This window comes from Pagrus major, chromosome 24 (genome assembly GCF_040436345.1).
Source record: "Pagrus major chromosome 24, Pma_NU_1.0".
NCBI classification, from domain to species: Eukaryota; Metazoa; Chordata; class Actinopteri; order Spariformes; family Sparidae; genus Pagrus; species Pagrus major.
This window is the reverse complement of record NC_133238.1, coordinates 20,375,237-20,391,298: the sequence shown is the minus strand read 5'-3', so window position 1 is coordinate 20,391,298 and position 16,062 is coordinate 20,375,237. Positions and strand designations below refer to the sequence as shown.

The window sequence follows — 16,062 nt, the reverse complement described above, 5'->3', positions numbered from 1 at the left end:
ATCGACAATGAAAATAACAATCATTAGTTGCAGCCTTACCAAGAAAATCGCTCACTGAATCCACATCAGGTGAAGAAGAACCTCATTTCAACTGATTTTGAGTATTGATTCACATAAATCCATGTGCAAGTGAAACACAGGATATCAAAATTATTTCTTAAACATTCAAACCCTGGATGATTACCAACACCAGGTTTTTACTGATCAGCAGAATATTTTGCAACACAGGCTGCAACTAATGATTATTCATTATTCTCACTGTTGATCCATCTGTTGATTAATTTCTAGATTAATCGATTAATTGTTTGGTTGTTTAAGTTTGCCAAAGCTACAGATGACATCCTCAAATGTCTTGTTTTGTCCACAACCCAACGATATTCAGTTTTCTTTCACAGAGGAGTAAAAAATTCAGAAAAATATTCACATTTTAATTTTTTTACTGTCTTTTCTTATAAAATCATTAAAACACATCTGAAAATCTATTTACTCCTATCAATAAAACAACTCAAGCTCAAGAATGACACTGACTGTGTGCATGCATCAACAATGAAACCAAAGGGCGGAGTGAGCGTCATGTGGTTTTCGGTCAGTTGGAAGATAAGCACTTTTTTTGTTGCATGGTGAGACAGATTAGGCGGCGGGGTGAAAAAAACCCAAAATTCACTCGTTTAAACACCCACATTTTGCAATAATGGGCGTCACTGTGTGAGCGAGAAGAAATACACAGAGCTTTACTCATTCACCAACAGCTTTCCTACACATGAACTCGCCAATTAAGCGTCTCAGCCAAACCCCAGATTGGAAAGATAAACCACACTGGAGTCGTTTGCTGGTAATCACACATCGGGACATTTTGTTGATTTTAAACTCTGACTGTGACACAAATTCTCTCGCTGTAGGCAGCAAAGATTAATTAAAGAAAGAGTATTTCTGAGTCTCACAGATACAACCACACATCCTGACAGAAATATCCCTAATTTGTGTGCTTATTCTCTCACTTGACATCCCGTATCACACCATCAGCTCTGACACTTGAGCACAGTGACAGTCAGCCTCTCGTCTGTCTGTCTGTCTCCTCCACAGACATCCCCCCCCTCTTGTTATCAGCGGCCACTGCAGAGCAACAAAGGCCCGAGTGAAGATTGTGTCTGCGAGCCAGAGGGTGGTGAGACGAAGTGACAAAGAGAAGGTGAGATAGGGAAGAAGAAAGAGGGCCGGAGAGACAGACAGACGTGAGGGTAGAAGTGAAATTAAGCCCCCAAGAAGATCCAAATTCAGCAAAAGTGAGAACTGAATATCAAATAAAACAAATAAAACTGATGAAAATCACTTTGCAGTATCTCTTACCCGACACAAAATTTGTCGCAGAGTCAATCTGCTGTTAACAATCCCCATCCTGCCAGATGTCTCGGTGCAGATATAATCAGGTGAGTTGACACCAGAGCCTGTGAGAGCCTGGGTTTATTGACACCCCACCCAGGATTAATTATTCCACGTTATCCAGATGGCAGGCGTCGCAACGCATGATATAAATTTAACAAGGATATAGACATCCTGCTTACAGACTATCCAGTCTACCATAACCGTACTGTACAAAAATGGCTTTTTATCTAAAGATACAAACAAAACACCAATTTAAAGTTGCACCTGCAAACTGGGACGGTGTAATGTGATGAAATAAAGTAGGCATGAGACTATTATCACTTGTGATAATCCTGATGATGTAAATCCACCACAATCAACTTGTCTGTAGCATTTTCCCTAAAATATACAAGGAAATAACTTTGATTTGTCAACCGTTGCATGATTTGATCACCCTCTATTGTACTTTGTCTTTAGAGCTTATTAGTATACTGTATGCTAGGCCTGGGCAATGATAGCGCTAAATATCGACAGCATCGATTAGCATCCAGGGGTGCTATAGATTGTGTACATCATTATGTACAAGCAGCACTAGCAGCATCACTTAACAGGTGATGAATGTGTGTGTGTGCTTACCTCAGAGAGGTAGAGAAAGTTAAGCCTATGTGTGTGTTTCAGGTAGGTAACTGGAGATCGCAACACTAGAAGCCAACATCGATTAGCGGTTAAGGCCTATCTATAATTCAGCACAGTACAAGGCTCAGAGGTGTTAGCATGTGACTGCTAATGAGCCATTTGCCTGCATGCAACACCACAGCGTGCACCAGCCATTTTGGAAACTCTTCAGAAGGCCATATAATGGACACAAAATGACCCGGTGCGACCAAATATGGACATCCTGCACACAGTCCCAGACAGTCATGGAAATATGCTAACTAATATTGTTTTTCTACTGCGATCGCCTTTTCAAGTTTCCCAGAGAGTCACCAGAGCAGAGTGTGTGATCCCAGCACATGTTGTTATTGTTGCTCGAGCCCCCTGGCCGGCTAAGCTGGGAAAACACTGAGTCTGGTTCTGGATTGCAGCGGCCAGATCGCAGCCTCTGGACCCCCGAGGGCCCCCGGGGGCCATCTGGCTTCAGGCAAATAACTCACAAACAGTGGTTCAGAGCCTGAAGATGGAATGTAGAGCTGTTTCCATCAGACATACCGAAGTATTAGAGGGTTGATTTAGCCTCATTTTATTACGTTTCCTGTTTCCTGTGTTTATTTTTATCCATGTAACAATGATAATGCTGTCAATATTTCAATATAATCAAATAACTCTTAGATAAAGGCATTCTTGCTTTTTGTTTGTTTGCTTCTAATAAAGATTTGGTCATAAACTTGGACATTAATACTTGGATACAGTTATTAAAAAGCTGAATGGGTTGAAACAAAAAGTCATTGATCGACCACAGTTTACTGTTGGCACTCAGTAGAGAGCATACCTCTGCCAAAGCCCAACAGACCCCTTTATCAGCCTCAAATTGTACTCACTTGTAGATACCAGACACCTTAAAATGCCTGATTCTTTTTGCAATGTTTAAGAAAGTGAGAAAAAATTCCTGGATCCATCCCTTTATCAGGAACCAAACCAAACATTACTAGGGTCTATTCTGGACTCAGAGTCATCATGCATCCAAGTTTATTGGAAATCTGTTCAGTAGTTGTGGTGTAATCCTGCTGACAATCTTACTGACCGACCAACTAACCAAACAACGGCCTGAACAACTGACCGACCAATGGACGGACCAACCAACCAACCAACCAACACAGGCATACAAAACACAACTTTCTTGGTGGAGGTAATTATCAACTGATCATTTGAATACATTACACAAGTCTTCAATCTAAATATCTGCTGGTTTTCTTTGTCTTTTATGATATTTAACTGAACATATTTTTTGATTTTGGCCTTAGTTGCAGCTGTAGCTATCAATTTGAATTGAAAACACTACAGACCTTTCTGAAGTGCCCATAATCACCCACAAGTGTGTTACAACACACCACAAAGTGCATTTTGTGACAATGATAGATAACAGCAAATGACTCACATACTCGCTCTTTGTTTACCTGAGGAGTTTACACAGTGACCAGTAAGCCTGCACATGTGCAAGATCCCAAACACCCGATATTTCAACTGCACCACCAAAACTAAACAAACAGAAATGGATGAAATGCCAAGATATAAATGTTACATCACTTCAGGGCACGTCGTCTCTGATAACAGACTCAAACAGTTAAAGTAAAACTGCCATTTCCTGTTCTAGAAGCTGCTCCCGTAGTAGACTTGTTTACATCTTGACAAGCAGCAGTCGAGCCAGAGCTGCTGCAGTCCCCCCCCGTGTCTGCTCTTGACATTTCCTTTAAAAGACAGAACAAACGCAACAGTTTTCTAGCCTCTCACTTGCTCTGCTTAGCCAATCACAGCGTTCGCTCTGGCTTCCTTCAAGTGGCAGTGAAATCTTAGTTTTATCTCGTCTGAAATATAAACACAAACAGAGCGTACGTGCTTTTTTTTTTCTGATAAGCTGGTTAAAAATATCTCCGGCCAACATGTGGCATTTGCAAATTGGACTTCACCGGAAGAAAAAACGAGCTGCTTATGACACGTGTCTGAACTTCTTCTGTCTCGATTCTTCATTCTGTTTTCTCTCTTTCATTGAACTTCTCTGTAGTTCTGAGTTTGGTGACTGCACATAGTCATTTCGCGCCTTAACTCGACACACTTGAGTATGCAGGGCCTTGGAGGGGAAGTCCCATTCAAATCACATGGTGTCACTGTTAACTAACCACGACAAGCTCACTTAAGAGCTGCAGGGAGACCTGTCTGGGATTTAGTCAGCTTACTCGTGTTACTCACGTTGTACAGAAATGAGTTCACCCAATGCGAACCACTTACTGAGAGGTTTTAAATCACAGAGGTGATGGTGTGCATTTAACATGCACTTATCCTCAGTCCATCCATCTTCTGGCCATGATGGACCATAAATTGGCTCTGACAGATTACAGGTGTCTACTACAGGCATCAACCTCGGCTGGCACGCCAGAGTCTAACCTGTATTTGCATATTTACTCACCAGCACCTCCATTATCTTCACACGTGCGTATAGTCTACTGTTTAGGGCTAATACTCAGAGAAAAAACTAATAACACCACAGCTCGTTACAATCTGATTTAGTGATGAGGAGATTCTTCTGATTTCAGCCCAGAATCGCAGTATTGTTGCACCTCCTCTCTAACGTATACGTGTGACATTCGCGGTTTAATGGTGGCGTCTATGGTGTGATTACGTTTTTGAATATGTTTTTTTTTGTGAGTTTATATTCTCAGAAAATATTTGTGTTTTCTTCTTGGAGATTTTTTTCCTCAGAGCTAAAATATCCAAGACTGTTCTCGTAAATTTCACAAAATATCCGAATTATTTCTTGCAAATGTATGATATTTATATTATTTCAAGTTTTTTCTCCTAATTTGTAACTTTAACTTCACAGCATTTCTAATTTTGTTCTTGCAAATGTACGACTTTAATCTCAGATAATATCCAAGTCTTTTCTCGTAAATTGACAACTCTGATCTTGGAAATTCAGACTTTTTTTGCCCTATATTTGTTATCATTACTTGTTTGTTTTTTTTTACCTACTATTGCCCAAATACGCTTTTGTAAAATCCTCCTGAAATTTGTGGGGAATTTGAAACAGAAGTTTACAAGAGTTTACAATCTATAGTTTAAACCTACATATGATGAGTGTTGTATAAACCTTTTCCAGTATTTTTCACATTTAAAAAGTGAGTTTAAGGGACTTTAGCATTTCTAAACTCTTGGCTAAAGCCCTGGTTAACAGTATTAGTAAGGAGGAGACCGTTCTGTTCATCTTGGACATGACGTCATAGTCTAACAATTCTCTGGCGGTGATTTGGGAACATTACCACAAAGTTTAAAGCCCAGCTACTTACACTAATCATTATATGAGACACCACAGTGAGGTGTTGCCTGTCCAATTATGTTTCAATACAGATACGATGCTATTTAACATTTTACAGGAAGATTCTGCAGTGTCACCTCTAAATACATCCCATGTTTTTACTTCCACGCTTGACTTTTTTCGATACAGCACCATGTCTCGGATGTTCTCCAACAAGAAAAGTAAACCTGAACACTTTGAGCACAACGAGGTCAAGATGAACATCACCTCCTCGGAAGCAACGGAGCAGGAGGAGTATGTACTGATAGAAAAAGTAAATAATCAAAGTGTAAGGAGGAACAAAGAGAAGGAAGGTGAGAGGAGGGCACAGAAGGATCCTATGGTGCAAAGAGATGACAGAAAGAAGAGGATAGAAGTGGAGAAGTGGAGGCTTTGATGAAAAACAAACAACATGGCAAACTGGTGTGGGATCTCTGTCTCACCACACACACACACACACACACACACACAGTAGCCTACTGGACACAGAACAATGAGTCCTTTGTCCAACTTCCATAAAATCTGCATCAAAAACACAAACAAAAGGCTCAGAACTCTTTTCATGTGACTGTTAAGACCACGGCCATGTGGGCTACTTTATCTGGCAGTGAGGCTGAGCCACATTCATTGTCCTCGCAGCCTTTGTGGGAATTTCAAATTGGACTATAACCAAGGAACAAAACTTTATAAATTCGGCTCAGTGATGGGTGTGATTGTTTCCCTACGTCGTCCTGGAAGTGTCGACTAAATCTGATCACAGTCTTAGTGCAGATTACGGGCTGAAACGCCTCAGTCAGTGACGTCAAGTTTTTATTAGTGAATAAGGAGCAACTGATCCCGATTCAGCTGACGAGTGTGAGGGAAGCTTCTACAGTTATATACCTTTTTTTAGGCTATATAACATTATACTATACAGTCTAGTTCAAGTTGAGAAAAGACAACATTCATGCCATTTAACGATATCCAAAATCCAAGACGATACACCGTCTCATGTCATGATAACAATATACGATCCATATCGATGTCAAATTGGAAAAACTCGTTGTTTGGAACATTTTGACCCAAAACAAATTGGGTCAGGATCTGAAAAGTTGTTTCCCAACTGGAACCAACAGATCGCAGGTTCGTTCTTGACCTGGAGTGTGAACTGAAGTGGGGGTTTCATACTCTACAGGTTGTTGTGCGTTCAGCAAAACCCTCTGTTGGTCGATGATAGGTCCCTGGTGGCTAGATGTAGTCAAGATTACAAGAATCTCGGACAAAATCGGGCTGAAGAACAAGAGCTGATCTGGTGGAATGTGGGCCACAGAAGCCTTTAGAGGCGGATCGAATAGCTGAATGAATGAACCTTCGCCGCATAGCAATAAAACCCCAAAGAAAACAAGAATTTCGGAGGCCTCTCTCTCCGCTTTACCAGCTCTTATTCTCTCGCCTGAGAGAACAACGTCCCTGAAGGCTCAAACCGACATCAGAGGAGAGCGTTCGGTCAAGCGGTCGCATATTTTAAAGCACACAACTCTTTTTACAGGCGGACTTGAATTCCTCTGAACGGTCCTTCGTGGAGCCACGCTCTTTTGCCAGATACACAAGCTGCTCATTCAACTGTGCAGACACACACACACACACACAGTCCTGGGACTTTGCCCCGTTGCCACCGGCGACTATTGCCACACCTCTCGGGATATGTGAATGGACCGAGTCAAGTGTTGAAGCCCCTCCCCCGTCCTCTCTCGTTCTCCCTCCCCCTTTCCCCCCCCCCGTCTCCTCTCCCATTTCCCTCCCCTCCTCCTTTATTCCTTCATTTCCTCCGACTACCTCATTCTCTGTTTAAACAGTGAAAAGAAAGTGTGTTAATTTACACGGGGGCAGCGTTTAACACTCTCTTCACGTCCTGTGCAACTTTCAGCTTTCTCCAAGCAGAACAAAAGTGGATGAATGAATCAATGTGTTTGGTTGTTGGAAACTTTGCGGGCACTATGCGAGTGCCAGGGTGACGCACAGCACCGCTGAAATATTCAAAACGCCTCCATCCTTAGAAAATCTGCTTAAAATGTTTCATTCTTTTATCTTAACTGTCACTGGGAAGTTTTATTTGTTCCTGTAAAGTTAATATAACTGTAAATCATGTGAATGTGGTAAACTGCCTCTTAAATGAGCCCCAAACCATTTAAAAATGTAAAATAATCTCTGCTGACCTAAAATGGGAAGTAGCATTAATAAAAGTTGATAGGAAAGCTCTGTGAGTTTTGGAAACTGTGCTTATTTTCTCCCTCACAGTTTGTTTTGGTAGCCTGAATACAGCTGAAACTAATGCATCGGAGAAAATAGTTAAAACTGCATCGAAAATGACTTACCACTTCAAGCCATCCTTCTGTTTTGGCACCTTTAAGGTATATTTTGTCTCATATATCAAAGACGCTTTGTGTATTTCATACAAGGAAGTGTTTAAAAACAATACGAGAGTATCAAAAGTAACAGCCAAGCTATAAATACAAACAGATCAGATGAATTCATTTTCATTTGTGTTCCTAAGACTTTTATTTTGTGTGCCAAAGACATTTTTTGTGTGTGCCTAAGACTTCTTCTCTTCTTGCCATGGTATTGAGGTATTGAGTCATTCTTTATACTTGATTTGGAAATTCTGGTATCTCGACAACCTTATTTTGATATGTTTTACTGATTTATAATAGTTTTAATAGTAAGCTGTGTTGTTCTGTCTTTCATGCACTATGAGTTCACCAGGTCCACTCCACTCAAATGTCAAAAAACCTTCAGAAATCAGTGGAAAAGTCTTTCAGCCTTCATGAAAATGTGTGTTTCTTGGCTTTTCTTGCTGGAACAATGCTGATTCCTCATATATCAAAGTGAAAAATAAGGTGTAAGCGATGATCTTAAGTCATTTTATGAGACAAAAGGCCTTCTTTCCACAGGCCAATATTTCATTTTGTACTCCTCAAGATAAATTGCTCTCTATGTGGGAAAAAAACAAGATGCTCAAGAGCTGAAAGGCGACCTAGAAGCTGCCTCTGGACGAGAATGAATGAACCGGTAAATCAATGACTCTTTTTTTCTTTTCACTTTCAGGCCTTAACCACACCTCTGTGACATTAACTGGCCGAGACACCATAGCTACAAGTTGCATCATTTCCTCAAGAGGGAGAAAAGCCGAGTGTGTCGCACATATTAATCTGAAATATTAAGGACTTCCTGTGTTTTCATTGTCATAATCACATGAGCAATTTGCCCGGTGATGTCTTTACTCTGCCATGTTTTCCTCATGTAGGAGACTGTGTGGACAGAGGCAGAGGGAACAGTGCACTCTGGAGTTTGTTATTTTTAATGTTGGACTTTTTGCTGAGCAACAGGCTCGCAGTGAAAGTTCAAAAAGAGCTGCCACAGAAAACAAATCGCACGGCTCAAGCTGCTTAGCCAAACAGAGGCGAAGACGGAGGGAGGGATGGCATGTGGAAGGATGGTAGAGAAGAGCAAGAAAGGATAGCAAACGAGCGGAAAACAGCAGAAAGATGGATGAAACAAGGTACAGAGAAGAAGGGTGGAAAAAGAGGGGAGTCAGAGATGGAGTGAGCGTGAAAAAGAGAGGAAGAAACGAGAGAGTACTCTGTGTTCTGTCACAGACAAGAGGTGGCGTGTGACAAAAGCCCCGGTTAATATGCAATGACTGCCGAGCGGAAAGAATGTTAAATCCTCAGAGGGAGAGAGGGAACGAGACGGAGGGACGGAGGGAAGGAAAACAGGTACAAACAGGGAGAACAAGGGGGAAACGGACTGTAAAGAATGGATGTGAAGGTGGGGTCGGGGTGCCCCTTCGGCCGAGATTAAGAGCGGCCCGAGGGCTGACGTCCCAGGTCAGCTCACAGTGGGAAGAGCGGTGTGAAGAGTCGTCCGCTCGGAGGGGTGGTTTGTGGTCGAGCGTTGCCATCTGTGGCTGCTAAAGAGATGGATCCAAACAAACGCACGGATCCCGTTTGGACATGGAACATGGAACCAGTTCTGGTCTGGTTTATGCAACTAATTTTGTTAGGTTAGGCAAGTTTAAATAATAAAGATTCCAGAGTTCAACAAAAAAATGCCACCCTTTGAGGATTCAACGATAACCAAAAAAAGGTTTTGTGGCTAGGAAATCGATAAAGGATCTCTGAAAAGTCTCTTGGATACGCATCTGTTACCAGGAGAAGTGTCTGGAAGTACAGCTCCAGGCTACCGGCTCGTCTTTGACGTGTAGTTGGTTTTCTTTCCGAGTTTCTTTGGACACGCACAAGTAGACCGGAAAAGAGGATCGATTGATTGAACTTGATTTCGATTATCGAAAACTGAAAGCAAATTTCAATCAATTCTCAATTTAGAATCCAGGTGACACCTGTAGTTCAAAGCATTTTGATCCAAACAAATTGGTTCAGAACCAAAAATATTTGGTTCCCAACTTGGACCAAAAAAATGCAGGTTTTCCTCGTCTTGAAGTGCGAACCAAGGTGGGGGGATCGCTAAACGCCCTCCATGATGACATATCCTTAATTACAAAAAAATGTTGGAAGAGCAAACTGTTTCGTTAGATAGCACCAAGGTTCCAAGAATATTGAACTGAACCGGTTCAAGAACCAGACTTATTTGGTGGAAAAGGGTCAGTAAGGTTTGCCTGCACACACCTTTAAATCTCTCCACAGATGGATGCGACACGGTTTATGTGAACTACACTCACACAATGTGCACATGCTGCAAGCCTTTAATAAAAAAAGCAAAATCCTGAGCTTATGACAGATTTTACCTCGAACTAAAGCCTGCTAATCTGCCTGTTATAAAGCCAACGGACCTTTGAAGCGTAACAGCTTTCACTCTTCTCATCTACCTTCAAACACAGCCGGGCGAACTGAACTTTCTCACACTTGTGGTTTTCAATTACATCATTTATGTAGTTGTGACTTGTGTCAGTGCAGATATTTTGTCGGTGAAACTGACACCTAATCGGTTCCCTTACTGGGAAAACTGAAGGCAACAACGAGAAAGACTTTCTCGTCTGTCACCGTTACAAAGTGAGCTTTTTTTAAAATCACTGTCAACTTTATAATTCAGACAGTTAGGGAGGGAAGAAATGAATCAGGTAGTGTTATGAAATATTTAGTTGGATTCCCCCTGTCGGTCTCCTGTGGGTTCGACAGCTGTCTCCCAATTCCTGCTCTGCATCGCTGCCCAGTTTACCAGTCAGCGGAGAGACTGCGGTAAGAAGAGATGAAGCCGCATCTTACGCTACTTATTTATCTTATAAGTCGTACACATAAGGGGAATTATCCACTAAAATATGACAAATTAAAGCTTGAGGAGTGAATCTTTCCCCCGCCTCCTCTCCATCATGTCTGGGAGCCAAGTTTCTCGACAGTGGCAATGCGGCAACTGGTGCCTCTTGGCTCCCCCCTAACATCACCTCCCCCCTCTGAAGCAATCAATCTCTCCTCTCAGCTCACTTGCTTTTTTTTTTTTTTCTGTTTATTGCACTGTTGCTGCCGATGTGATGAGAACACACCGAAGAGCATAAAAAGGGCAGCAAAGGGGTAGTCTCATATTATAAATGAGGCGGGGAGGTGCGTGTCCAAAACACGAGGGGTAGGTGGGGGGTAAGTGGAAAAAAAAACAATCACCGCTGCTGCTGGAGTCGTCTCATACCTGAGCTCCCTCTCTCCATTACAACAAAACAACTTCTCATCCTCCCCTCTTCCTCCTCCTTCCTCGCACCAGGGAGGCTCTGTAGTGGCGATTATCTCGTCCAAGTCTGGCTATTTGTCTATGCCAGGAGAGGAGAGGCAGTGGGGGAGTGGAGGGAGGTTGGATGGGGGCAGGGCATGGCTTTCATCACATATCGGGAGGAGAGAAAAAAAAAAAAAAAAGAAGAAGAAGAAACCCCAGCAGCAGCCAAGAAGAGAGGGGCGAGAGAAGATTTTCAGAATCGTAAATGAGCTGCGAGGAGAAAAAAGGAGGAAGGAAGCGAGACTGAATGAGCCATTCTGCTTCACATCTCCCGCCAGATCTTTCTCTCGGTCCATCTTTCTCTCCCTCCATCCAACTCTCCATCCCTCGCAGGCCGAATAGATAATGAGTGTTTCTGTTGCGCAGCATGGCAGGGTGTGGCGACGGCTGATATTTCATACGATGGGGAGGGGGGGGGGGGGGGGGGTTCGATTTCAACCCCAAACAATTCAAGTTTGCGGAGGATGACGGCTGGGTTTGGTGCTAAATCGTTCTTCTTGTCAAAAACCTCACACTCTTGGGACCAAAAAAACATGTTAATGAGAGGAAAGATCACAAAAACACACAAAGATGCTTCATGATCAACTTTGTCACTAATCTGATGGTGCAAATGTCACATTTTTATGAGGTCATTTTAAAAAAAAAAGGTGCAAAAAAAACACCTTTTTTAAAAAAAATGCCAGTTCATTTGCATCATGCCTCAAAAGCAGACACACTTCCAAGTCATCTCCCCTAAAAAGGTGCGTAGATCTGACTTCAGATAAGTTTAATACAATCAGTCATGGAGCTGTGAATCTCCCAGCAGCAGCAGAAGAAGAAGAAGAAGAAGAAGAAGAAAACGTGGGTTGGACTAGAAAACATATCCCTCCCACTGCCAAAGCCATTATACCCAGAAAACACAGCTGCTGACTCCCAAAAAAAAATGCTCCAAAATAGCAAAACAAAACGCTGCGAGCATCAAGTGATGGAGAAACTACTCCACTTATGTCTCCATGTCGTGAAATTCACACGTTTCAAGCGCATACTTGGCACTTAAATGGGACTAAAATAGCCCTCCAGACCGTGAAATCACCCCCAGGCAGCCATTCAACACACTTCTCCCTCAGTTCAAACGCTTTTTTTTTCTTATTTCCACAGCTGCATCGTCGCTAGCTTAGCTAATGCTGTTAGCTAGTAAAAGAAAAAAAAAACTTTGACAGCCGAGAACATCCCGTTATGTAACCGGACACCGCGCCGATTGAAGGCAGAGGAGCATCTTTGCGACCGTGAGACGTGGAAACTTCTCGACTTAGCTGAATTTAAGTGAAACGAGGTGGTTTTGCGTTAAAACACGGAAGTCGTTAAAGTACTTCTGAACTGGAAAAGGAGGCTTAAATCCGGACACATGTGGTGCCTCCTCCGCCGCCCGGAGCCCGTGACAACATCAACATCGATTAAAAAAAAAAAAAGTCAACCACTTGTTTGAATGGCGAAGTTTAAAAACACACTTTTCTCTTCTAACACACATCACAAAACGAGACGAAACGTATACTCACTCCTCTTCCCATGGTTGCGAAGACTTTCTTCCCAGTTCAAGTAAAAATTGAGGAACAAAAATCCACCTTAAAAATTTTATGTACAGTAAAAAAAAACAAAAATATATTAAAACAAATAAAACTCCTGGATGTGCCCGGTGTTATTTTTTTATGGGTTTTTTTTTTTATATATATTTTTTTTTCTTCAGCACGTGTCACTCCTCCAGGACACACATCCGAGCTCGCGAGCCGCCGCGGCAGACCCTCCAATACTTATAGACGGCGTTCCTTCCATTGTGACGTCGACGCCTTTTGCCATGGTAACCCCACGGATGGAGGCGGGGCGTCCTCCATTATTGGGCGTTTTTTTTCTTTTTTCTCTCTCACACACACACACACACACACACACACACACACACACACACATCATTCACCATGGACGGACCATCAGACACATTGATGAGCCAAATTATCAGCAATTATTATAATATTACAGGAAAATGTCGTCATATTATCCACAATATCATTGGAGAATAAACAAAAAAGCACGAATGCAGCAGTTTAAGAGATATAACACGCGTTTTTTTCCCCATAATACACACAACATCACACACAAAACGTCTGAATTTGCTAAATATTATCGTATCTTTTCAAATAGCTGTAAAATGCTAGCCACGCTCTGTCCAAATTCGCCCGCTAGCGACTCTAAAACCAGCTAATTGACATTTTATATCTTGAAATGTAATGTATCAATCCTCTCACCTGACTCAACAAGTAAGCAAATACCCCATATCCCCCCCAAAAAATAAACATGTCCCCTTTCTGCTAAGCTAAGCTAAGCTAACCAGCTGCCATTGTCCTATATTTACCAGACAAAATGTCAAAGCAGTATCAACTTCTCACCTAACTCTCAACAAGGAAGCCAATATGCTAATTTCCCCTGAAAAGAGTACCCACATTTCTAGTCTTTGCGCTAAGCTAAGCTAACCTGCTGCCGCTGTCTTTAATTTGGCAGACAGAATATAAAAGTGGTATTAATCGTCTCACCTATCTGTCACCAAGAAAGCAAATAAACTACTCCCCCCCCAAAAAAAATACTTTAAACCTCAGCTGCACTGCTCTCCAGTGAAAAGAGGACCACCCCCACATTCCCAAATACACACTCACACACACACACATACACTTCTGATTCATCTACACCTCACCCTGCTTAGCAGCTGGGTTTGCAGACACCTCCTTCCCCCTGCTGCTTTGACAAGGTTGTTGCGTGCTGATAGCGGGCAGCCAACTTCTGAACCCTCTGCTTCTAAATCCAGACTTATCTGTGCAAACGCCGCCATCAGTGCTCTGTAGATGCACAGCAGCAGTGCATCGACATGTCAACGATGGGTTTGACACCAGCGACAAACTAAAGCAGCGCATCCGTTTTGTCGTTTTATGACACAAAAATGTCAAAAAGTGCTGCTTGAGATTCCACCGCATGTGTCGGCCCACTTCAGCTCCGGGGCCCCCTGAAAGTATTCCCCCTCTCCCCCTGCATGCAGAGCCCCTCTTCATTGTTTCCTCCAACATATTTCTGTCTTCACTGTCACTGGGCTGCAAATAGTCACAATCTGAATCGCTGCTCCCATGCACAGAGACCCCATTGATTATCACACTGCAGCCATGCTACCAACTTTTAGCAGCACTGTACCCCAACAGCAGCACCATTATGGCCATTTGCGTGTGTTCCAGGAGCTCTTAAACCCTTTATCCCACAACACAAATGAGAGATTTAGCCTTTCATCCCTGGATCTAAGCCTGAAACCAGAAACATTCAGCCACTTGTTCTATGTATGGACAGAAGAGAAGTTCCAGCCCTAAACTGCATCGTGCAAACCTCTAATGTATTTTGTAGTCCACAAAACATTTCTGGAGCTAAACAGCGATGCAGCATTCTCCTAAACAACTGAAGTAGATGGGGACTTGTTTGTAAAAAACAACCGAAAAAAACATAAAGTGGCTCCGTACAGCTCGTCCGAAACTGATTTGAAAACACGTTATTTACACCTTGGATGAGTCAAGTCGAGCTCGCGCACCCACTTCACACGGGGTGTGCGCTAATGCTTTTAGCTTAGCAGCTTCAGTGAAGATTTTGGCTTAAAAAGGGTGTAAAAAAAGTAGAAAAAAAACATAAAATAGCTCCATCCATGCCTCTGTAAGCCAAATTGATTTAAAAAGATGTTATTTACACCTTCTTCACTGTAGCCGCTAAGCTAAAAGCGTTAGCGTGCACCCCATCTGAGGTGTGTGCAGAAGGTCATCCGTGATTAAAGGGTGTAAATGATACCTTTTTAAATCGGTTTGGGATCTCAGGGCTTCTGGACGTGTGGTCGAGCCCATGCACCCACTTCAGACGGGGTGTGCGCTCACACTTTTAGCTTAGCGGCTACAGTGAAGATCGCGGCTTAAAAAGGGTGTAAATAATGTTAAAAAAGTCTTGAAAATAAATAAATAAAATGACTCCTTCCAAGTCTACGGATCTCAGAAAACCCCAATTGATTTGAAAAGACATTATTTACTCCCTTTTTGCGCAAACTCAACCGCGCATCGAGGCTGTAAATAGCATCTTTTCACATCAATTTCGTATCTCAGGGCTTCCTGAGAATCGGATTACCCTGGCCGAGCTCTGTTGGTGCCATTTTATTATTTTTTCCTTAATTTTTTTATCCCCGTCTACTTCTTTGTTGAATGCTGCGACGCTGTTTTGCTGTGCAGCCCCAGAAACACAACGATAACGATAAATCTTTCTCTTTTTGGCGACCTGTTCCTTTCACCAGCTATCAGCAGGCAGTAATAGATTACATTTGCCAACAACCTCTTCAACCATGAAGTAAAACCCTGAGGCAGGCAGGATGAGCCGGCCATCGGAGAGCTATCATATCCTGATAGGGCGACTGCGCCACTCACCGTCTGCCTGCCTGTTTATTCTAATAGACCTTATCAGTTGGCCTGGAGAGCACTCTGCATCAACTGACAAGATAAACCTGCGATAGATCAGACGGCGGCGGGAAGATTTCACTGCGAGGCTTCAGCGACACACACACACACACACACACACTTGACATCCCTTCTTCTGTCTCTTTCCCTAAACCTGATGCGAAAAAAAATCACAGAACACACAACACCCTGAGTAAACAAACCAAACCACAAGTGGACTCCATTCACAGATGGACACACAGCAGCAAGCCCTGGCAACGTGGGGGAGGGTGTGTGTGTGTGCACGTGCTCACACGCGCGCACGTGTAGGTGCATAATACGTGTAGAGTCTATATGTTTTGCTTTGGCGAGCGCGTTCGCGTCCATGCATGTGCGATCCGTGCAGCTCGTGTGTTGCCAGCGATGCTCTATAAATAGCCTAGATTTTATTTAGATGTTGAAGAG

At 42.7% G+C, this 16,062-nt stretch overlaps 1 protein-coding gene across 1 annotated transcript in view; it reads right to left on the bottom strand.

Moving 5' to 3' along the window:
* LOC141020374 (sodium/potassium-transporting ATPase subunit alpha-1) overlaps positions 1-12,931 on the bottom strand; it is a 29,428-nt gene extending 16,497 nt beyond the window's left edge. Inside the window, exon 1 of the mRNA XM_073495425.1 lies at positions 12,661-12,931. Coding sequence (XP_073351526.1) covers positions 12,661-12,672 — 12 coding nt within the window. The 5' untranslated portion in view covers positions 12,673-12,931. The remainder of the gene's footprint in view (positions 1-12,660) is intronic.
* Between the last annotated feature and the right edge of the window lie 3,131 nt (positions 12,932-16,062).